At 53.2% G+C, this 22,750-nt stretch overlaps 2 protein-coding genes across 10 annotated transcripts; one reads left to right on the top strand and one right to left on the bottom strand.

Moving 5' to 3' along the window:
* The first annotated feature begins 36 nt into the window (after positions 1-36).
* On the top strand, positions 37-10,504 carry LOC136960332 (protein bicaudal D homolog 1-like). Of its 6 annotated transcripts, none has more exons than XM_067254785.1 (9): positions 37-1,029; positions 5,230-5,442; positions 6,388-6,540; positions 6,872-7,342; positions 7,774-7,915; positions 7,949-8,697; positions 8,804-8,998; positions 9,160-9,311; positions 9,544-10,504. In XM_067254785.1, the coding sequence occupies exons 1-9, from the start codon at positions 814-816 to the stop codon at positions 10,421-10,423; spliced, it is 3,171 nt and encodes a 1,056-aa protein (XP_067110886.1). In that variant the 5' UTR covers positions 37-813; the 3' UTR covers positions 10,424-10,504. The 6 variants fall into 6 exon arrangements, with proteins under 6 accessions (XP_067110886.1, XP_067110887.1, XP_067110888.1 ...); XM_067254786.1 differs by having other exon boundaries at positions 7,774-7,929; positions 7,999-8,697; XM_067254787.1 differs by having other exon boundaries at positions 7,774-8,457; positions 8,560-8,697.
* An 8,222-nt stretch (positions 10,505-18,726) lies between these two features.
* sapcd1 (suppressor APC domain containing 1) lies at positions 18,727-22,531 on the bottom strand. Of its 4 annotated transcripts, none has more exons than XM_067254800.1 (4): positions 22,269-22,531; positions 19,771-19,941; positions 19,515-19,649; positions 18,727-19,242 (listed from the first exon to the last, which is right to left on the bottom strand). In XM_067254800.1, exons 1-4 carry the CDS (start codon positions 22,344-22,346, stop codon positions 19,129-19,131), a joined length of 498 nt encoding a protein of 165 aa, XP_067110901.1. In that variant the 5' UTR covers positions 22,347-22,531; the 3' UTR covers positions 18,727-19,128. The 4 variants fall into 4 exon arrangements, with proteins under 4 accessions (XP_067110901.1, XP_067110898.1, XP_067110902.1 ...); XM_067254797.1 differs by having other exon boundaries at positions 19,515-19,670; positions 22,269-22,518; XM_067254801.1 differs by having other exon boundaries at positions 18,727-18,856; positions 19,515-19,670; positions 22,269-22,516.
* Between the last annotated feature and the right edge of the window lie 219 nt (positions 22,532-22,750).

Below are 22,750 nucleotides of genomic sequence, written 5' to 3'. Positions count from 1 at the left end.
TAGGGAATACGAACAATATGTTCGAAACAAGGGAAGCAAAGAACCAGATCATCCATCTGGGCGAACATAGGAGAGCTGCAAAAATTCTTCCCAGACCTCTGAAATGAGACGATCGAGCACTCTCCTGGAGAATGTTAAGTGCCAACATTACAAAGCACACACATAGCATGAATGATACCCAGTTAACACAGTTACTACATCATAAGAAACATGACATGTTATACAAACAACAATAAAAAATTAATGAATTTATCAAATAAATAAATACTACATTTTACAATGAATGGTAAGCAAATATATGTGCATTAAGAGTATATGCATTACAAAACACACTCACACACAATAATAAATTTAATAGAACAGAACAGTTCAACAATATCACATGGTTGTTTCTTTATGTACAACATTGAAGCGTCACGCGCCTCTCCCGGTGTGACAAATGATGACTTTACAGCGGGGGGCGGTGAGGACGGCTGTCTCCGGTACCGACGTCACCAACACAGAGATGGGAGAGAGTTGCGAGCACCGTGCTTCATGGCCGTAGGAAGAGATGGCGCCCGCATCCCGATGAATAAGCAGAAAAAGAAGAGGAAAAAGCAGGCGGGACGTTTAGCCGAGAGGGAAACCGCGCGCCAGGAGCTTACACCACGAGAATGATAGCCGCGCTCTAAGGGGCTTCACGCGTTTCTCTCATGCGTTCTTAAACTCTGCTGGATCCACAGAAGGAGCCGGTTTGGTGTCTGCTAAAGCTGTCTCATCCTCCGCCTCCCTGCACATCCGCAGGGACGAGGAGCGGAGTGTGGGAGAGGAGGGATGGCCGCCGGGGGGGGATGCGGGGACACGGTGGAGCAGTGCCGGGCGGAGGTGGAGAGGCTCAGCCGGGAGTTGGCAGAGGCCAACCGGGAGAAGGTCCGTGCCGCGGAGTGCGGGCTTGTAGTCCTGGAGGAGAACCAGACTCTGAAACAGCAGTACGGGGAACTGGAGGCCGAGCAGGAGGCGCTCAGGCTGGAGCTGGAACAGCTACAGGAGGTACGGCTGGATGCTTGTTCCGCATTACGCTCCGCCGCTACGGCCGGATGCTTGTTCCGCATTACGCTCCGCCGCCCTTATGAAAGGCTCAGCGTCGGCAGCGTCGGCGGGTGTTTGTAACAGAAATGTGTTGGTGTCACATCCTCAACCTGGCTGCCGCCACAGCGCGCCTAGGGGATGGGTCGTATTTGGGCAGGGCCGCATCACCCGGCAACCATGGAGACACAAGCCTCCCAGAGAGACAGAAGAGGGGGAGGAAGGGAAGGAGGGAAAGAGTGTGTGAGAGAGATAGAGAGATGCAGAGAAAGAGGGAGGGAGGGGAGAGAGAGAGTGAGGGAGAGTGAGGAGGGAGAGAGAGAGAGAGAGAGTGATGGGAGAGAGGGAGGGAGAGAGAGGGAGGGAGGGAGAGAGAGGGGGGGGAGGGAGAGAGAGAGAGGGGGGTGTTCTGTTGTTCTGTGCTGCTACAGGGAGGGAGTGTAGTAACCTGATGCTCTGCACCAGACAGAGTAGGTTCTCTCTGTGTGGGTCTGTGTTTTGGTGCAATGGAGTTGAACATGTCTTATTAAGAATATTTAAGTTTATACTAGCAAAGAATAGGACACATTGAAATATATATTTTTTAAATAGAATGAAGACACAGCAGCATATCACTAGATGACACAGCAGATCAGCTGTCTGTGGGGCTGTTACCCTGCTCACTAGGAAGATGAGCTGACGTCTCCTGGCCCAAACAGGATCTATGTGACTGATGATGGAACAGAGAAGCAGCAGCGTCTGTCAGGGTTCAGACGGGACATTCACATCCTCAGTAGGTGCCTTTATCCAAAGCAACAGAGAAATAGTGCATGTAGAAACTACATCACAACATCAAGGATCAGAAGTGCGTAGTTCTAACAGTATGTTTGTAATCTGACACCTCCCTTCTCCACCTCTCCCTGATGGTGCTTCTGGTCTCAGTGACATCACAATGACATCACAGCTCCTATTGGTCCCTGTTGCTCTGTCAGACTGCTGAGAAACTACCTTCACTGGATATGTTGTTTCTGCTGCACTGGATGATGTAAAACTGTAACTGAGATGGGTGGTTTGGATGGCTGAGCGGTTAGGGCATCGGGCTATTAATCTGAAGGTTGCCGGTTCGATTCCTGGCTGTGCAAAATGAAGTTGTGTCCTTGGGCAAGGCACTTCACCCTACTTGCCTCGGGGGAATGTCCCTGTACTTACTGTAAGTCACTCTGGATAAGAGCGTCTGCGAAATGTAAATAAGATGTTATTATCGTTGCACCATATCTACCATGCCTGGTAGATACAGACTGCTCTTGACTCTGGCCATTGAATCACTACGCAAATCTAATCCCTGATTGTCTACTGTACTACTATACTATATGCACTATTGATATGTTGCTTTGGATAAAAACATTGCAAAATGCATTTTTATATGTAAGTAGCATTAAGGGTGAAGTAGTGAGGGTAGTCAGGTGAGTGAGGTAGAGGTGGTGAGGCTTGGTATGTGAGGTAGTGAGGTAGTGAGGTTGTGGGCAGTTCTACTTCATGCTGTGTCATGGTGAGAACCGTGTTATTCAGCCTCTCAGACGTCATCAACTCTTCGTCAACCTCCTCCAGACCTTCCCCTCGACCCCTGACCCTCAGACTCCGACCCTCGACCCACAACTCTCGCTTGGTCTCATCTGCACTGAGAGAGGGATTGTAAAAAGCACTATACAAGTAACATTTGATTTGATTTTAATTACATTTTCAGAAAGCTTACCAGTTATTTTCACAGGTCGATATCTCCAGTATTACACAGTCTGCCGACCTGGTGCTCTGAAACCATTAGCTAATTGATTGACTCTGATTGGTTGTTCCAATCTAATAACCAATGGTTAACGTGCAGGAAGTGCTCCTGTCAGGGTTGCCTGTGCAGGAGCCAGAGACCACAGCTGGATGATGATGAGCTGCTCTACAGCAGCAGGATTCTACTGAACATCAAGTCTACATCCTTATGTTGTCATGGTTTCCTTCTTATTAAAACACATCCAGCAGAAAGTTCAGTTATGGTGGATGTTGGCTTGTTTATAAGACGTGTGATGTGTGTGTGGGTATGGGTGGGTTTGTGTGTGTATGAGTGTGTGTGTGTTTGGGTGGGTCTCTGTATGAGTGTGTGTGTCAGTTTTCCCCCAGAGAGCTGGTGTTTGGTGTGACCTGAGTGAGGGGGTTTCAGGAGGGAACCGTTGTGAGGGGGAAGGGTGTGTCAGATGCGCGCAGCATCCAGGGTTGTGAGGGGGAAGGGTGTGTCAGATGCGCGCAGCATCCAGGGTTGTGAGGGGTTTGGTGGTTGAGCGGGGTGATGGGGGCACAGTGTGATGAAACATTCAGGATACGCATTAGCAGCTGCTGCTAGGCTAAAAACAGCCCAGAATGCACTCAGGGCGTATGATTGTAATGTCATAGGACACAGAGCCAACGGAACGCCACTTCTGGGGGAAGTTAGCAGTGAGCAGACAGACAGACAGGCAGACAGACAGGCAGACAGACAGGAGACAGGCAGACAGGCAGGTAGGAGACAGGCAGACAGACAGACAGACAGACAGACAGGCAGGCAGGCAGGCAGGCAGGCAGGCAGACAAACAAACAGGCAGACAGACAGACAGACAGACAGACAGACAGACAGACAGACAGACAGACAGGCAGACAGACAGACAGACAGGCAGACAGGCAGGCAGGCAGGCAGGCAGTAGAAGGTGAATAATTCACTAAAGATGACATCATGGCTTGAGCAGCATTAACCATATGATTCACAGTGGAGCTCAGTTGTGGTTTGAGACTGTTTGCCAAGAAGATGGTAGAAAGTGTGATTAAAAGTGTTTATCCCTGTTCCCCCATAAGATAATAACTGTGTGTGTGTGTGTGTGTGAGAGAGTAAGTAGTGTAGGGGAGAACTGGAGGACGGGGGGAGGAGGGCTGAAAGGGTAGATAGAGTAAGGGAGACACACACATCTTGTAAATTGGGTGAAAGGGCACGATGCTGTGCTAGCTAACTGTGAGATGTCTATTTGTGTGTATGTGTGTGTCTATCTGTGTGTATGTATGTGTGTGTGAGTGTATTTATGTGTGTGTGAGTGTGTGTGTGTGTGTGTGTGTGTGTGTGAGAGTTTGTGTGTGTGTTAGCTACTACACCCTGTGGTGGGGTGACTGCAGAACACCCAGGGATGGAGGAGAGTGGGATGGATGGAGGGGTGGAGGGATAGAGGGGTGGAGGGATGGAGGGATAGAGGGGTGGAGGGATGGAGGGATAGAGGGGTGGAGGGATGGAGGGATGGAGGGATTAATGGAAAAGAAAGAGAAGCAGTGTGAAAGTGCTCATGAAAGCCAACAGTATCATTCATCTCTGATTCATGTAGTCCTTCTCCATCTCTCTCTGTATTAGGGTTAGGGTCTATCAGTCTACCGATCTATCTCTGTTATGGATATGGATTATGAACACACACGCACACCTACACACACATCTACACACATGCACACCTACACACACAAATCTGAGCTATGTCTGGTATTGTTTTTTTGCTGCCATTAAGATGTTTCCTGGAAGAGCTGATCAATACATCAAACACACAATATCACTTACACTGATGTCATCCTGTATCTCTCTTTCTCTCTACCTCTTTTGCACACACTCACACACTCTCTCCCTCCCTCTGTTACACACACACACTCTCTCCCTCCCTCTGTTACACTCACACACTCTCTCCCTCCCTCTGTCTACACACACACTCTCTCCCTCACTCTGCCTACACACACACACGCTCCCTCTTTCTGTCTCTCTCAGTTTGGGCCTGGTCCTTTCTGGCTGGGCTAACTGAAAGTAGGGCTGGCCTTGCGAGGGGTTAACCTCCCCCCCCCCCCAACTAGGATTGTCTGACTTAGACTGTATCTCTATGGGGAAGAGAGGATATGCTAACTTAGACTGTATCTCTATGGGGAAGAGAGGAGCTGCTAACTTAGACTGTATCTCTATGGGGAAGAGAGGATATGCTAACTTAGACTGTATCTCTATGGGGAAGAGAGGAGCTGCTAACTTAGACTGTATCTCAGTGGGGAAGAGAGGAGCTGCTAACTTAGACTGTATCTCTATGGGGAAGAGAGGATATGCTAAGCTACTGAACTGTTCCCTAGTGATGGTGGGTGTTGTGTGTGCCCCAGGCATTCTGCCAGGCCTGCTCCACCCAGCGCAAGGTGGCGGCGGACGGGGAGAGCACGGAGGAGTCCCTGCTGCAAGAGTCGGCCAGCAAGGAGGCCTTCTACATGAGCCGTCTGCTGGAGCTGCAGACACAGCTCAAGCACTGCCGAGCTAAAGCCTCCAGCACCCTGGCGGACAACCAGCACCTGGGAACCCTGCTGCAGGACCTGCGTGAGGTGGGGGGGATCTGAACCAGGAGCTAGGAGAGGTGGGGGGGATCTGAACCAGGAGCTAGGAGAGGTGGGGGGGATCTGAACCAGGAGCTAGGAGAGGTGGGGGAGATCTGAACCAGGAGCTAGGAGAGGTGGGGAGGATCTGAACCAGGAGCTAGGAGAGGTGGGGGGGATCTGAACTAGGAGCTAGGAGAGGTGGGGGGGATCTGAACCAGGAGCCAGGAGAGGTGGGTGGGATCTGAACCAGGAGCTAGGAGAGGTGGGGGGGATCTGAACCAGGAGCTAGGAGAGGTGGGGGGGATCTGAACCAGGAGCTAGGAGAGGTGGGGGAGGTCTGAACCAGGAGCTAGAAGAGGTGGGGGGGATCTGAACCAGGAGCTAGGAGAGGTGGGGGGGATCTGAACCAGGAGCTAGGAGAGGTGGGGGGGATCTGAACCAGGAGCTAGGAGAGGTGGGGGGGATCTGAACCAGGAGCTAGGAGAGGTGGGTGGGATCTGAAGGTGGGGGGGATCTGAACCAGGAGCTAGGAGAGGTGGGGGGGATCTGAACCAGGAGCTAGGAGAGGTGGGGGAGGTCTGAACCAGGAGCTAGAAGAGGTGGGGGGGATCTGAACCAGGAGCTAGGAGAGGTGGGGGGGATCTGAACCAGGAGCTAGGAGAGGTGGGGGGGATCTGAACCAGGAGCTAGGAGAGGTGGGGGGGATCTGAACCAGGAGCTAGGAGAGGTGGGTGGGATCTGAACCAGGAGCTAGGAGAGGTGGGGAGGATCTGAACCAGGAGCTAGGAGAGGTGGGGAGGATCTGAACCAGGAGCTAGGAGAGGTGGGTGGGGGACAGTGAGGTTTGTGTATGTATGTGGACACACCTGTAACTGTGTGTGTTCTAGAGTAATGAGATGGTGAGTGTATGTGTGTATGGTGTGTGTGTGTATGGTGTGTGTGTGTGTGCAGAGTAAGGAGATGCTGGAGTTGCAGAGGAGCAGGGGGAGGGAGGAGCTGAGAGAGTACAAGTTCAGAGAAGCTCGACTGCTGCAGGATTACAGCGAGCTGGAGGAGGAGAACATCTCCCTGCAGAAGCTGGTGTCCACACTGAGACAGAACCAGGTACACACACACCCTGACAGAACCAGGTACACACACACACACACACACACACACTCAGACAGAACCAGGTACACACACACCCTGACAGAACCAGGTACACACACACACACACACACACTCAGACAGAACCAGGTACACACACACCCTGACAGAACCAGGTACACACACACACACTCAGACAGAACCAGGTCCACACACACACACTCAGACAGAACCAGGTACACACACACACTCAGACAGAACCAGGCCCACACACACCCTGCCCACACGTATCTCATCAACAATAAACAACATTAATAAGGCATATCCTCTCCTCTCTTCTTCTCTCCAGGTGGAGTTTGAAGGTCTGAAACACGAGATCAAAGTCCTGGAGGAGGAAACGGAGGTCTTGAGGAGCCAACTGGAGGATGCTCTGCGTCTGAAGGACATCTCCGATAGCCAATTGGAGGAGGCGCTGGACTCGCTGAAGAGCGAGCGGGAGCAGAAGAATCACCTCCGCAAGGAGCTGGTGCATCACCTGAGCACCTGTGATGTCACCTACACAGGGTCCGCCCACCTGGCCTTCACCTCCGCTCCGCCCAGCGGCACTGCCACGCCCACATCCATCCAGTCTCCTAGCAACGAGGAGCCGGTGCGGTGCAACGGACATCTCCATGGCAACGCAGTGATGGGCTGCAGCGGGTCGTTGCCCAGAGCCAATGGGGAGTGTCGAGCAGCGGGGCGCAGAGGGGAGGGCGGGGCCGACCTGTTCAGTGAGATGAACATGACGGAGATTCAGAAGCTGAAGCAACAACTGATGGAGGTTAGTGTGTGTGGGGTTAACAACTACCTCTGTCTCACTCTCACTCTCTATGTATTTCTCCATCAATCTCCATTTCTCTCGCTTTCTTTCTCTCCCCCTATCTCTTGAGAAAGCACACACACACGTGTGGGATGCTGTAGTCCCAGGAGGTGAAACTACATCCCTCCCTCTCTCCGGCTGCTGTGATTAGCCAGGCCACAGGAAGAGCTTATTTTTATCCTCTGATACTGGATCCAGAAGCAGATCTAGGACTATGGCTAGGGCTAGGGCTAGGAGCAGGGCTAGGGTCAGGAAGAGGGCTAAGACTAGGGCTGGGGCTAGGGCTTTGAACTGGACCAACTCCAGGACTAGGACCAGGACAAGGACCAGGACTGAGGCTAGGGCTTTACCCTGGCCTAACCCTGGCCCGGTGCTGTGTGCTCCCCCTACAGGTGGAGTGCGAGAAGGCAGGGCTGTTGAGCAGCCTGCAGGAGAGCCAGACCCAGCTGCAGCACACGCAGAGTGCCTTGGCTCAGCAGCACGAGAGGGCCCTCCGCCTCAGCCAGAGAGTCACAGCACTCAGACGCCTGCATCGTGAGGCCCACCTCGCCCACCAGGCCCATCCAGACTCAAAGACCCAGCTCCACCGTGAGACCCTCATGGAGCAGGGTGGGGAGGAGGAGGAGGAAGAGGAGGTGTCCAGAGTGTTCCCCCACCACACCCCAGGCCTGGAGATCCTGCAGTGTAAGTATCGTGTGGCGGTGACTGAGGTGGTGGAGCTGAAGGCAGAGCTGCGAGGGCTCCGGGAGCAGCAGGCCTTGCAGGAGCGACCCCGGGGGCCGGCACGCCGCCACAGCCTGGAGGAGAAGGTGGGCCGGCTGGAGGAGGAGCTGAAGGAGGCACGGGGACGAGCGGGGGAGAGTCAGGCGGCGCTGGGAGCAGCGCAGGACGAGCTGGTGATGTTCAGTGAGGAGCTGGCCCAGCTCTACCATCACGTGTGCCTCTGCAACAACGAGACACCCAACCGCGTCATGCTCGACTACTACCGGCAGGGCCGTGGTCCGAGGGCCGGACTGGGCGGGGCAAAGGGGGCGGCGGCCGATGATGACAGCAGGGTCCTGCTCACGCCGCGATTAGCCCGGAGGCTCGCCGCTGTCGTCGCAGCAACCGGCTCGTCGGGGGAGTCGCGGAGCCCCTCTGAGTCGCCGTCCAAGGAGGGGGGGAGGGAAGGGGGGAAGACTCCTCTTACCGGCTCCCCCAGCATCAGTGCCTCTTCATCTTCATCTTCATCATCCTCACCCGCTCTGGAGACAGCTGGTGACCTGCGCAGAGAACCCATGAACATCTACAACCTCAACGCCATCATCAAAGAACAGGTATGAGTGTGTGTAAGTGTGTGTTTGTGTGTGTGTGTGTGTGTGTGTGTGTGTGTGTGTGTGTGTGTGTAAATAATGGTGTGTGTACCTGCCGTGTGTCCCCCAGGTGCGCCACCTTCAGAGGGCGGTGGACCGGGCGCTGCAGCTGTCCCGGCAGAGAGCAGCGGCCAGGGAGCTGGCGCCTCTGCTGGACAAGGACAAGGACAGCTGCCTGGAGGAGATCCTCAAGCTGAAGGCTCTGCTCAGCACCAAGAGAGAGCAGGTGGCCACCCTGCGCCTCGTCCTCAAGGCCAACAAGCAGGTGAAACTGGGAGACTGGAGGACTGGTTTGAATGGGAGATTAGATGACTGGGAGACCCGGGGGGGGGGGGAATGAGACTGTGTGCCCCCTGGTGGTGTGGAGTGTGTTGTTGTACTTCCTGGTTTGATGTTAAGGTTTTGTGTTTGCTGTTTTTCTCCCAGACAGCCGAGGGCGCTCTGACCAACCTGAAGAGTAAGTACGAGAACGAGAAGGCGATGGTGACGGACACCATGACCAAGCTGAGGAATGAGCTGAAGGCCTTGAAGGAGGACGCTGCCACCTTCTCCTCACTGCGTGCCATGTTCGCCACCACGTACGATACACGAACCACCTCACCACCCTTATCACACTAACCCTAATCCTTATCAGATCCCCACACATCACACGGACATACAAGATTTAATACATACATGGATGGGTGGATGGTAACACCTCTCCCCCAGGTGTGACCAGTATATGACCTCCCCTCTCCCCCAGGTGTGACCAGTATATGACCTCCCCTCTCCCCCAGGTGTGACCAGTATATTACCTCCCCTCTCCCCCAGGTGTGACCAGTATATGACCCGTCTGGATGAGATGCAGAGGCAGCTGACAGCAGCGGAGGATGAGAAGAAGACCCTGAACTCGCTGCTCCGCATGGCCATCCAGCAGAAGCTGGCTCTTACGCAGCGCCTGGAGGACCTGGCGTTCGACCAGGAGCTGAGCCACCGCTCCCCGGGGGGCAAGGGCCCTCGGCCCCGGACCAGCACCCCTAAAGTAAGTCATCCAGCCTCTGCCTCAGCCCCTTCCCCCGGCCTCTCGGATGCCCCACTCAGTCCAGTGACTACAGCCCCCGCCTCCCTGACCCTGGCTTTCACCTCCTCCACCCCCCCTGCACCCCCCTCGCCCCCCCGCCCCTGCCCCCTCTCCAGCCCGTCCCCCAGAGCCTCCCCCACTCACTCCGTCCCAGGGAGCCCTCCCGCCTTGGAGGCCCCCTCCTCGCCCCCCTCCTCGCCCCGGCGTCTGGCTCAGAGCCTGGGAACACAGGGGGGCCAGGAGACTGGGGTCCGGGGCGACCAGGGGGCCCAGACCCTCCTGGTGGACAGCGTGAGTGTAGACCACTCCCACCTTCCTCGCTGCTCGGCGGTGTCCAGAATCTATTCCCCTGATACCCGGGCATCCCCCACTCGCCCCGCCCTGCCAGGCTCCGCCCCCTCATCCCCGTATCGCTCGCCCCTCCTGACGCGGAGATCCGCCTGGAGTTCCTCCCCCAGGACACGCCCCCTTGCCAGCCTATCACGCCCCTCGTACTCCTCCTCCTATGCCTCCCCTTCCTCCTACCATAGTTCCTCCTCCTTCTACAGTCCCTCATCATTCTACAGTCACTCCAACAGCTACAGCCCTCTCTACCCCCGTTACTATAGCTACCATCGACCTCCTCACTGACAGCAAACTATATATCCCAGTAACCCCTTTTACTAAATTATAACTCTCATCTACCATCTCATTAATAGGGTTAGGGTTAGAGAAAGATATTAGCGATTCCCACAACCCCTCAATTGACAATAAACTTCAACTCCCACCTACCCTTTCACTGATGAAACTACAGTTCCCACAATCCCTCAATTGACATTAAACTACAACTCGCATCAGCCCTCTCTCTGGCCCTCAGAAGGGGAGTCGATGGGGCTCACAGAGAGGATGACAGACTGGTTTCCTGTTTGCTATTTCCTGTGCCTGGGCCTGTGGGCGGAGAATCTTTGTGACTTTGCTCAGGGATTTGACACAAGGAGCACAAGAGGCCCTGTCCTGCGAGGTGCTGACCCTCCAGGACACTCCCACTGGGATAGACTGACTGACCTGACGTAGAGACAAGCAGCTGGGAGGAGAGAGAGCATGCTAGACTCCCCCAGGACACAGGACAGACTTTACACTGGTCCTTTTCACATCGGACTGATCCCTACAGATCTGCTACTTGAATATATCCAGTCCCATTATTGTCTGTTTTGAAATAATATTACACACACAGCACTGTAACCAAATGTCCTTCACACAAGTATATGCAGAGCTTGATACAAGGTATTGATATGTGTAGTTTGCAACTGTTTATATATGTGGTTGTTGTTGGACTTACAACGCTTCTATTGAACACTCTAAACTCACCACTGTACTGCATTACTCTATCTAGCCTCTAGCACCACCTTGTGGACATATTTGTTACTGTCATGATCATGGTCCATAGTCCAACAGTACTATTGTTCTCAATTACTCAAAATAGCTTTTTTTTCATGTGTCTTTTCCTGAAAGGAGGGGGAAGAAGGTTATTTCATCCTGTTCAGACCCCCTCTGCCTCATATCAGTATCAGTTGTAGTGTGAGTTCCCCCGAGGGCGGGGAGGGATATTGCGCCCAACCTCAGGGGAGAAAAGCTCTACTCTCAGGGAATGTGACACACATCTACAGGAACTCGTTACAGCCACCAAATCAGAATTATGTCACTGTTAAACGTACTTGACAACGAGGTACTGCAATTAGCTACAACCACCACAGGTCAGCTGTGAACATGTGCCTGCTCAGTGCACTGCAGTACCCAGACAGGCTGACAGAGGGAGCATGCTGCAGTACCCAGACAGGCTGACAGAGGGAGCATGCTGCAGTACCCAGACAGGCTGACAGGGGGAGCATGCTGCAGTACCCAGACAGGCTGACAGGGGGAGCATGCTGCAGTACCCAGACAGGCTGACAGAGGGAGCATGCTGCAGTACCCAGACAGGCTGACAGAGGGAGCATGCTGCAGTACCCAGACAGGCTGACAGAGGGAGCATGCTGCAGTACCCAGACAGGCTGACAGGGGGAGCATGCTGCAGTACCCAGACAGGCTGACAGGGGGAGCATGCTGCAGTACCCAGACAGGCTGACAGAGGGAGCATGCTGCAGTACCCAGACAGGCTGACAGAGGGAGCATGCTGCAGTACCCAGACAGGCTGACAGGGGGAGCATGCTGCAGTACCCAGACAGGCTGACAGGGGGAGCATGCTGCAGTACCCAGACAGGCTGACAGGGGGAGCATGCTGCAGTACCCAGACAGGCTGACAGGGGGAGCATGCTGCAGTACCCAGACAGGATACTTCTTCTCACACACAATTCTTCTTCATGTTGCTCTAATGGTTTTGATCTGTGTAGATTCGCCCCTGTAAAGCTAATTCTGAGGCAGATTCTGGTGTGACTGTAGAGTTCTGTCTGCGCTGGCCTCACTGTGACACTGCATCCCTGGGTTGGTTTGTTGTTTCTGTGGTGAAGGGCTGCTGCTGTTCACGTCACTTTCATGCCACATGAAAATAATGTTCTGAAACATCTGTTCTTTTTTTGGTCAGACAGACAGTCCATTTCCTCCCCTCCTCTTCTCTGTCTTTTTTGTACCCCCTCTTCTCCCCTCTCCTCCTCCTCTCCTCATGTCTCCCCTCCTCCCCAATCCTCCCTTTCTCTCCCCCTCCTCTCCTCATGTCTCCCCTCCTCTCCCATCTCTCCTCCCCTCCATGAGACAGTAACAGAAGGGATCCTCACAGCACCAGATACAGTATCAGTGACAATATTGTATTCTTCTGCACTGCCATAAGGCCAGAGCACATTTGACAGGCCATGATCGCATGGCCAAGACCCATGCGATCATGGCCCATGCGATCATGGCTGTGTTGGACAGATATAGCTGGCTGGTGATTGGTCTCCAGGCGATTGGTCTCCAGGCGATTGGTCTCCAGGCAATTGGTCTCCAGGTGATTGGTCTCCAGGTGATTGGTCTCCAGTTGCCACAAATTTACTTGAGAAACTGATGATTCGGCTAATTTGGTTATGTGTGTGTGTGTGTGTGACAGATAAAGTGGTAGTTGTGTGGTTGGCTTATGGTTAACAGGAAATGAACCAGTTTAAATTCCTCTCTGTGACACCCCACCACACACACACAGCACACCACACTCACACACAACACACACACAGCACACACACACACTTCAGAATCATCACCCGGTTTTCTTTACTTCCAACACAAGTTAATGTTACTGGGATCTAAAATGTTTCTGGATCCTGTCAGGTGCAGCTCTGCCCTCCTGTCAGGTGCAGCTCTGATGCAAGGTTAGCCCCCCCATCCCCCTTCCTCAGCAGAAACAACGACACTACTGCTCAGAGACAACGTATTTGTATTTGAACTCAGCAAATAAATGTACGAAAAAAGACAGTCTCTCTCTCTGCTCTCGTGTCCCCCTCCTCGTGTCCCCTCGCTTCCTCGTGCCCCCCCTCCCCTCCTCGTGTCCCCCTCCCCTCCTCGTGCCCCCCCTCCCCTCCTCTTGTCCACCTCCCCTCCTCGTGCCCCCCCTCCCCTCCTCGTGTCCCCCCTTCCCTCCTCGTGCCCCCCCCTCCCCTCCTCGTGCCCCCCCTCCCCTCCTCTTGTCCACCTCCCCTCCTCGTGTCCCCCCTCCCCTCCTCGTGCCCCCCCTCCCCTCCTCGTGTTAGCTCACTAGCACCATTAGCCTGTTAGCCTCAGAGCACCCTGTATGCATGTGTTCTGTTCCAGCTTGTCTGGATCTGTGTGGTCACGTCATACACACTGTACATGCACACTGTACATACACAATGTGAATACCATGTATAAACCTGTTGTTTTGATCTGTGTGTGTGTGGTCCTTCTCTCTCCTATCAAGGGTTGAAGGGTTTGTTTGGCAATGGTTAACCATAGACAGGGTTAAGTTAAGGTTAAGTCTCTTTGTTTAGATTGGCATGTGTTAGCCAATCAGACAGCCAGCTTCCTCACTGCAGCTTCATACGGCAGTTTACTTCCTGGTGAGCCAGCCTATGAGCAGGTGAGTAGAGGTGTGGCATCACACCCCATAGAGGTCCTACAGGAGGGGCTCTTATCATGGCAGAGGAGCTATCTTACCTAACCCATTCTGAGGCCTGTTCCTTAAAGCCAGTTTACCGAATAAGCCAGGCTTATGTTAGTTAGTCGGACTAATTTCTAGTTTATTCGGTTCCATAAAGCCAGATCAACGTAGTTCAGACTCAGTTACTATGACAACTTATTCTTCGAAACTGGCCTGGTCCGGGGCAGGCTAACTGTCAGGCTTAGACCGTGTTCTTGCTTAACCAGACGTTCCTGTAACACTGACCCAACGGGAAAACGATGATTTACCACAGACATTCTAATTTTCTCATTCTCGCTCAGTTCAATATGTAGGCTACATTTATAGAAAATCGACTTAAATACATGATAAATGATTTCAGAATGATACAAACCTACATAGCCGACGTTAAACCTATGGCTATATGGTAGTTTGTGATTTCAAATTTTTAGGCATCAGGCATTTAGGCCTATATCTATATCTAAATTATCCCAGTATAATTATCATAGCTACATAATTGTTAACAGTAGCCTACAATTGCAAAATAAACCTAAATCCATACATCTATCCTTCATTTTCACATTTTCATTAACCCTAACACAAAAACCATGTTACAAAGTTAGGCTACTGGAAAAAATGTTTTGATAAAAAGTAGGCTATTCATAAAACAATGTCAAAAAAGTCAATTTAATTTAATGTGTTTAGAGGGTGTCTGTTTTTTTATCAATGAAGTAAAGGTCTATAAGAAAGGACCTCAACTTACATAGCCTATCGTTCACGTCAATCATGGCGTTTAATTTTATTTTGATGAAGCGGTGGATGAGGGAGCTGTCATAGTACAAGGCTTAAAGGGAACGTTCTTTCTGGAAGAAGTCACGTGGGCGTGTGCATTGCTTTTGCCGTGGTGGATAGTATGATCCATGTTTTACCTCTCGGGCTGCTTAAGAATAGGGTGCACGCGCAATTAGCTTGACTACTTAAATCTGACTTGAATAAGTAGGACTGCGTGAGCTGAAATTGGCCTTAATGGAACCGCTTTAGCCCCGTATGACTTGTTAAGCTAATTCAAGTCAGGTTTGGGACTTTAAGTCCAGCTTTTTTGAGCCTTTATGGAACAGGCCTCAGGGGGCCATCTTACCTGGACAAGATTCCAAAACATTTAAAATTAATAGCAACCCCCCTGTTATTGTTGCTAAGCAAGTCAGCATTTAGTTGTTGTTGTTTGTCTTCAATAACTGCTTGAAGTGAGTCGCAGCTAGCAAGGGCGGGACTACAGCGGTTGGGGTGGAGCTCCACCACACAGTCATCAGTGAGGGAGGAGCTATAGGTGATAAGGACAGGGCAAAAGTGAGTGTCTCTGTGCCAGTCTAACGGGCCAGTGTCTCGTAGATCGTCAGCAGTCTGCTGCCCCAGTGCCGGCGGTTTCGTGCCGGCGGTTTCCTCCCAGCTAACGAGGGGGCGGAGCCTCCCTGCTAACAAGGTACACTACCACTACTGCTGAGAACAACACCATCATCTAGATACACAGTTCAACATTCCACACATTTAGTGTTGAGAGTGTCATGTGTCCCCTCCCCACCTCTTTCTCTCCCCTTCTCTCTCCACCCCTCCCCTCCTCTCTCCACCCCTCCTCTCTCCACCCCTCCTCTCTCCACCCCTCCTCTCTCCACCCCTCCTATTCTCTCTCCACCCCTCCCCTCCTCTCTCCACCCCTCCCCTCCTCTCTCCACCCCTCCCCTCCTCTCTCCACCCCTCCCCTCCTCTCTCCACCCCATCTTTTCTCTCTCCACCCCTCCCCTCCTCTCTCCACCCCTCCCCTTCTCTCTCCACCCCTCCCCTCCTCTCTCCACCCCTCCCCTCCTCTCTCCACCCTTCCCTCCTCTCTCCACCCCTCCTCTCCTCTCTCCACCCCTCCCCTCCTCTCTCCACCCCTCTTCTTCTCTCTCCACCCTTCCCTCCTCTCTCCACCCCTCTTCTTCTCTCTCCACCCTTCCCCTCCTCTCTCCACCCCTCCTCTTCTCTCTCCACCCCTCCCCTCCTCTTTCCACCCCTCCCCTTCTCTCTCCACCCCTCCCCTTCTCTCTCCACCCCTCCTCTTCTCTCTCCACCCCTCCTCTTCTCTCTCCACCCCTCCCCTCCTCTCTACACCCTTCCCTCCTCTCTCCACCCCTCCTCTTCTCTCTCCACCCCTCCCCTCCTCTCTCCACCCCTCCCCTCCTCTCTCCACCCCTCCTCTTCTCTCTCCACCCCTCCTCTTCTCTCTCCACCCCTCCTCTTCTCTCTCCACCCCTCCCCTTCTCTCTCCACCCTTCCCTCTTCTCTCCACCCCTCCTCTTCTCTCTCCACCCCTCCCCTCCTCTCTCCACCCCTCCTCTTCTCTCTCCACCCCTCCTCTTCTCTCTCCACCCCTCCCCTCCTCTCTCCACCCCTCCCCTCCTCTCTCCACCCCTCCTCTTCTCTCTCCACCCCTCCTCTTCTCTCTCCACCCCTCCCCTCCTCTCTCCACCCCTCCCCTCCTCTCTCCACCCCTCCCCTCCTCTCTCCACCCTCCATTCCTCTCCTCTCCACAGATGATGCCTCTCCAGCAGCTCTGAGCTACATGTCCTAGAAGCACCAGCTCCCCTCCAGTGCCTCCCCCCTGGCCCCCCTGGCCCCTCTGGTCCCCCTGCCCCCCCCCCCACTCCCAGCTCCAACCCCTGACCCCTGACACCCAGGTCAGCAGAGCTGAGCCAGAGCAGTGCCTCCATCTGAAACCATGTCACCCTGGAGACGCTACAGGGACAACACTATGATTTCACGTCTCTCTGCTCTCTCTGTCTCCATCTATGTATGTGTGTGTGTTTATATACTATGCTTTGGGTTGTAACCCGGAAGTGTTCTGTACAATTTCCATGTGAAGCCAAGGTGTAGTCCTCCATGTTAGCATGCTAAAGGTGTGAGCTTCTACATCAGGGGTGGGGAACCTTTCTTCTGCCAAGGGCCATTTGGATATTTATTAAATCATTCCGTACAGAATTATCAACTTATAAATGTGCCTGCTATATTTGGTCAAACATTTAATTAACTCACCCCTAATGTGATGGCTGGAACTGCTTCTCTTTGGTGAGGTTTGTGATGTTAGCTGGCACGGATGCAGCCTGCTTTGACTAGGGGTGCATCGAACATTTATTGTGGGGTATCATGATTACGGAAAGGGATCGTATAATTGTTTATATTGCTACCATTTTTTAGACTGATTACCGATCTGAGTGTTAATCAGGCGCGGAGCCATACGTTGTGAACATTCGGGGCTTAGCCCAAACCAACAACGTATTCTGGGTTTGATTCGCTAGAAAGGAATTCCACACTTACCTTAATGCGCGCAGAGCGTGCGAGCGACATTTTTTGGTACATTGGTACGCAACGCTGCGCGCCTCCACGGTCCTCTTCCACATATTAAAATAGTGCTGCTGCCAACGAATAATGCACCTAATAATATGGTTCCTGCAGTGCCATGGCGGGCCGGACCAAATGATTTCGGGCCGGACGTTCCCCACCCCTGTTCTACACCATCACATACACAGCCTCCATATTAATCAAATCAAAATGTATTTGTATAGCCCTTTTTAGAAGCAATGTCACAGAGGGCTTCACATATGCCAATAGAACTAGCATAGATTAGCATGCTACAGGTGTTAGCTTCTGTGTGTCTGCTGTACATAGCTTCATCCCTCTGTCCACCCTGGCCTTACTGTCATAGCTGCCCTGACTTCAAGTAGAGTTGAACAAACTGCTGCATTGTTATTTGGGCGTTGTGACCAGTGTGTTATTTTGGGTGGAATGATGTCATGAGGACTTGAACAAACACTAAATGCACTTTGCTCTCACCATAGTGTTTCCATGGCAACTGTTCTGTTGCACTTCCTGTTCATCAGACATGATCAGAGCTGGGAGTCATGGTAACAGCTTCTTACTGCGCCCCCCCCCCCCCCCCCCTTTTCCTGGGCCAACCTCTTCTCTCTCTGAAACTAAGCACAACCCAACAACACACAACAATGCATTCCAGGTTCTTATGACTGTTACTCCCACACCAGCTTTCCTCCCCCACACCACCCTGCCTCCCCCACCCTGCCTCCCCACCCTGCCTCCACTACCCTGCCTCCCCCACCCTGCCTCCACTACCCTGCCTCCCCCACCCTGCCTCCACCACCCTGCCTCCCCCACCCTGCCTCCACCACACTGCCCTGTCTCCACTACCCTGCCTCCACCACCCTGCCTCCCCCACCCCACCCTGCCTCCACCACACTGCCCTGCCTCCACTACCCTGCCTCCCCCACCCTGCCCCCCCCACCCTGCCCTGCCTCCACTACCCTGCCTCCCCCACCCTGCCTCCCCCACCCTGCCTCCACCACACTGCCCTGCCTCCACTACCCTGCCTCCCCCACCCTGCCCTGCCTCCACTAACCTGCCTCCCCCACCCTGCCTCCCCACACTACCCTGCCTCCCCCACAATACCCTGCCTCCCCCACTCCCTCACCCTCCCCCACTCCCTCACCCTCCCCTTGTGTCTCCCCCTCCCCGTGTGACCCTCTCCTCCCCACCCTTGTGTTTCACCAACCCTCCTCTCCCTCTCCTCCTCCTCCCCCTCTTCCTCCCCCCCCCCTCCTCCTGTCTCACCAGAACATGTTCCTTCAAGCTGAAGGAAGGTGAACCAGGAAGTGAAAACACTGTTTTACCTTTGAATTATTATAAGCTTCCTAAACACAAGCCTGGACTGTGCGACCAGTGTCTACTGATCTGCACCTGTGCTTTCACTAGCACCAGTGAGTCATGTCTACCAGGAATAAAAACATCCCACAGAGACAGAGAGTATGTTTGGTCTTTTTTACCAGTTTTATTTCCTCCTGCGTCGTGACAGTACTTCCTGTAGGATGGTCTGGAAGAACCCAGAAGAGGAGGGACCTCAGAGAGTGGCCATCTTGGTTTCACACACAGGATCTCATAGTCATCTAAACATATTTACAAGGGTTACATTTTTTGACTTCACATAAAATACATAGCAGTGATTAAAATAACAATGTTTGTTATTGTGTAACATTGCTCAATTGTGTGACATCACTTAACCTTGAAAAAAGGGGAATTAAGTTGTGTTTTAATGTGTGTGAGTGCATGTGTGTGACCATGTTGACTGTGTGTGACTGAGTGTGTATGATAGTGTGTGTGTATTAGTGCGTGTGTGTGTATCAGTGTGCGTGTGTGTATCTGTGTGTGTGTGTGTGTGTTAGTCAGCAGCCTTGTGGCTCCGGAGCTGTTGCAGCAGTGTGTCCCTCTCCAGCTCCAGACTGGAGATATGCTGGTTCTTCTCACTCACCTCCTGGCAACAGACCACAGAGCCCTACTCAATGAACAACTATAATAATTAATTCATTAAACAGATGCTTTCATCCTCAGCGACATACAGGTGGCGATTTGAACCTGGAATCTTCCTGGAGTCTACAGTGAAATGCTCTACAAAATAATATGTATATGGAATCATGTGTAAAAGAATGCTGCTGCTCAAACCACGGATGGGTTAGGGTTAGGGATGGTCTTCTCACCTGACTAATACCTCCATAAACTCCTCTAATAGCCTCTTTGACATAAAAGAACCCCTGCATGTGAGCTGACCTGTCCCAGTACTGTGAGGCTCCAGCGGAGGGCGCCGTCTGTGGAGGTGAGTGGCGGGGCGGGCGGGGCGGTGGAGACATTGGGCTCACTCATCAGGCTTCCCAGGGAGCCGTTCACCCGCTGCATGCAGGACCTCTGTAGACAGGAAGTCAAACCCTGGGAACAGGAAGTGACACGTATCTTCAGCGGCAAATGTTAATGGAGATCTGCTTCCTGTCCGGATCCAGTCTCTGTCTTTGTCTCCACCACCCCCCACCTTAATATCCTGGTCAGCCAGACCGGATGTCCTTGTCCTGGTCTCCGCCAGAGCGTGGTTCCTTGGCCTGGTCTGCAGGAGAGTGTGGTACCAGCACTGGGCCTGCTCCAGAACCTCCAGACCCGACCACAGACAGTCCTTCTCTCTCTCCAGCTCCCTCATGTGCTTCACCTGCAGGACCAGTTACCTGTTACTACATCTTATCATTTTCAAGTTACCTGTTACTACATCTTATCATTATCAAGTTATGATTATGCACTTATATTGTGGCAGGGGGAGGGTGTGGGGGAGAGGACATGAGGAGGGGGGAGGACAGGGGGGAGGACATGGGGGAGAGGACATGAGGAGGGGGGAGGACAGGGGGGAGGACAGGGGGGAGGACAGGTGGGAGGACAGGGGGGAGGACAGGGGGGAGGACAGAGGGGAAGACAGAGGGGAGGCCAGAGGGGAAGACAGAGGGGAGGCCAGGGGGGAGGACAGGGGGGAGGCCAGGGGGGAGGACAGGGGGGAGGACAGAGGGGAGGACAGGTGGGAGGACAGAGGGGAGGACAGAGGGGAGGCCAGGGGGGAGGACAGGGGGGAGGACAGAGGGGAGGCCAGGGGGGAGGACAGGGGGGAGGACAGAGGGGAGGACAGGGGGGAGGACAGAGGGGAGGACAGAGGGGAGGACAGGGGGGAGGACAGGTGGGAGGACAGAGGGGAGGACAGAGGGGAGGACAGAGGGGAGGACAGAGGGGAGGACAGAGGGGAGGCCAGGGGGGAGGACAGGGGGGAGGACAGAGGGGAGGACAGGGGGGAGGACAGAGGGGAGGACAGAGGGGAGGACAGGGGGGAGGACAGGTGGGAGGACAGGGGGGAGGACAGAGGGGAGGACAGGGGGGAGGACAGGGGGGAGGACAGGTGGGAGGACAGGGGGGAGGACAGGGGGGAGGACAGGGGGGAGGACAGAGGGGAGGACAGGGGGGAGGACAGGGGGGAGGACAGGGGGGAGGACAGGTGGGAGGACAGGGGGGAGGACAGGGGGGAGGACAGAGGGGAGGACAGGGGGGAGGACAGAGGGGAGGACAGAGGGGAGGACAGAGGGGAGGACAGGGGGGAGGACAGAGGGGAGGACAGGTGGGAGGACAGGGTCTATCTTTAGGTCTGCCGGGGGACTGTGAGGAGCAGTATGGGACATGTGGGAATGTGTCACTCTGCAGTTACACACTCAGACGAACCAAACACACACACAACCCCCCACACACAAACTAAAGACATCAGAATCACATGGACACACAGACTACACACGGACACACACAGACTACACACGTACACACGTACACACAGACTACACACGGACACACACAGACTACACACGCCTCGTCTTCCAGCGTTCTAGTAACGGCCTGTTCTGGCCTCTCTAAAAAAACAGATGTATTATTTCAACATTATTATCATGTGTAACAGAAACTTCAATTTATTCTTATCACAAGTTTGAGTTGAGTTTGACAAATTGTGTTTGTTTGCGTGTGTATTAAACCAGACTCTAGGACCCTCCCCCTCTACGCCTATAGGCTTAGGGTTAGTCAGATTACCTGTAGACCAGGCAGAACACAACACCAACCTGACTATCTGTAGTCTACCAGGCAGAACACAACACCAACCTGACTATCTGTAGTCTACCAGGCAGAACACAACACCAACCTGACGACCTGTAGTCTACCAGGCAGAACACAACACCAACCTGACGACCTGTAGTCTACCAGGCAGAACACAACACCAACCTGACTATCTGTAGTCTACCAGGCAGAACACAACACCAACCTGACTATCTGTAGTCTACCAGGCAGAACACAACACCAACCTGACTATCTGTAGTCTACCAGGCAGAACACAACACCAACCTGACTATCTGTAGTCTACCAGGCAGAACACAACACCAACCTGACGACCTGTAGTCTACCAGGCAGAACACAACACCAACCTGACGACCTGTAGTCTACCAGGCATGGCGCAAAAACATCTCATCTACAGTACAACAATAACATCTCATCTACAGTACAACAACAACATCTCATCTACGGTACAACAACAACATCTCATCTACGGTACAACAATAACATCTCATTTACAGTACAACAAAACATCTCATCTACAGTACAACAATAACATCTCATCTACAGTACAACAATAACATCTCATCTACAGTACAACAATAACATCTCATCCACAGTGTAACAATAACAATTGTACATCCACACCAACACACCCTGTGCATCCACCACAGGGTGACTAACAACACTACAACATGTCTGAACGGCTACACATCCTGTACATCCTTACAGTAACACACACCAACCCAAACACAGCATTCACACGTACACACACACATATACAGTCCCAGGTCTCACCAAGAGATAGAAGCACAGTTGTGTGTGTGGTGAGTGTGTGTGTAGTGTTCTGGGTGAGTGTGTGTGTGTGAATGGTGTGTGTGTGTGAATGGTGTGTGGTGTTCTCACCCAGAGGAAGAGATGCAGAGCGTGGAAGCTGCTCTTCAGGGGTAGGATCACCACTGTGTAGGACGCAGGACATGCCATGGGACACACACGGCACAGCACACACCCGTGTCACACCACTCAGAAAAGAAGAATGACAGAGAGGATAGAGAGAGAAACAGAGAGGAGGAGAAAGAGGGCGAGAGGGAGGAGAAAGAGAGAAATAGAGATGGCAGAGCAGGGCCCCTCAGCAAAGTAATGGAACATTCCAGTTGTCATCATTGTGATAGAGGGCTGGTCACAGGAGAGAGAGAGAGAGAGAGAGAGAGAGAGAGAGAGAGAGAGAGAGAGAGAGAGAGAGAGAGAGATCGCCTGCTAGTAGGTGGCTCGTGTTGTTTGCTTGTGTCAGGATTAGGGCTGTGCCCCAGCATGTGGAGGAATGTGACAGTGCCTCCAGGACAGTCCTGCACTCTCCCTCCCTGCCTCTACCCTCCCTGCCTCCACCC

This window comes from Osmerus mordax, chromosome 17 (assembly GCF_038355195.1).
Source record: "Osmerus mordax isolate fOsmMor3 chromosome 17, fOsmMor3.pri, whole genome shotgun sequence".
In the NCBI taxonomy this organism is placed as follows: domain Eukaryota; kingdom Metazoa; phylum Chordata; class Actinopteri; order Osmeriformes; family Osmeridae; genus Osmerus; species Osmerus mordax.
Note: the sequence above shows the minus strand (reverse complement) of the source record. Positions and strands in the feature narration are given on the sequence as shown.

What these genes read in the sequence shown, in the direction of transcription:
- sapcd1 (XM_067254797.1), bottom strand. Translation starts at nt 22,346, where the DNA reads ATGGCATGTCCTGCGTCCTACACAGTGGTGATCCTACCCCTGAAGAGC. An exon ending in CTCTGCATCTCTTCCTCTGG is followed by an intron (nt 19,942 to 22,268) that starts GTGAGAACACCA and finishes CTGGTCCTGCAG; the next exon opens with GTGAAGCACATGAGGGAGCT. An exon ending in TGGCTGACCAGGATATTAAG is followed by an intron (nt 19,671 to 19,770) that starts GTGGGGGGTGGT and finishes TCCTGTTCCCAG; the next exon opens with GGTTTGACTTCCTGTCTACA.
- LOC136960332 (XM_067254783.1), top strand. Translation starts at nt 814, where the DNA reads ATGGCCGCCGGGGGGGGATGCGGGGACACGGTGGAGCAGTGCCGGGCG. An exon ending in AGCTGGAACAGCTACAGGAG is followed by an intron (nt 1,030 to 5,229) that starts GTACGGCTGGAT and finishes TGTGTGCCCCAG; the next exon opens with GCATTCTGCCAGGCCTGCTC. An exon ending in TCCTCAAGGCCAACAAGCAG is followed by an intron (nt 8,999 to 9,159) that starts GTGAAACTGGGA and finishes TTTTTCTCCCAG; the next exon opens with ACAGCCGAGGGCGCTCTGAC.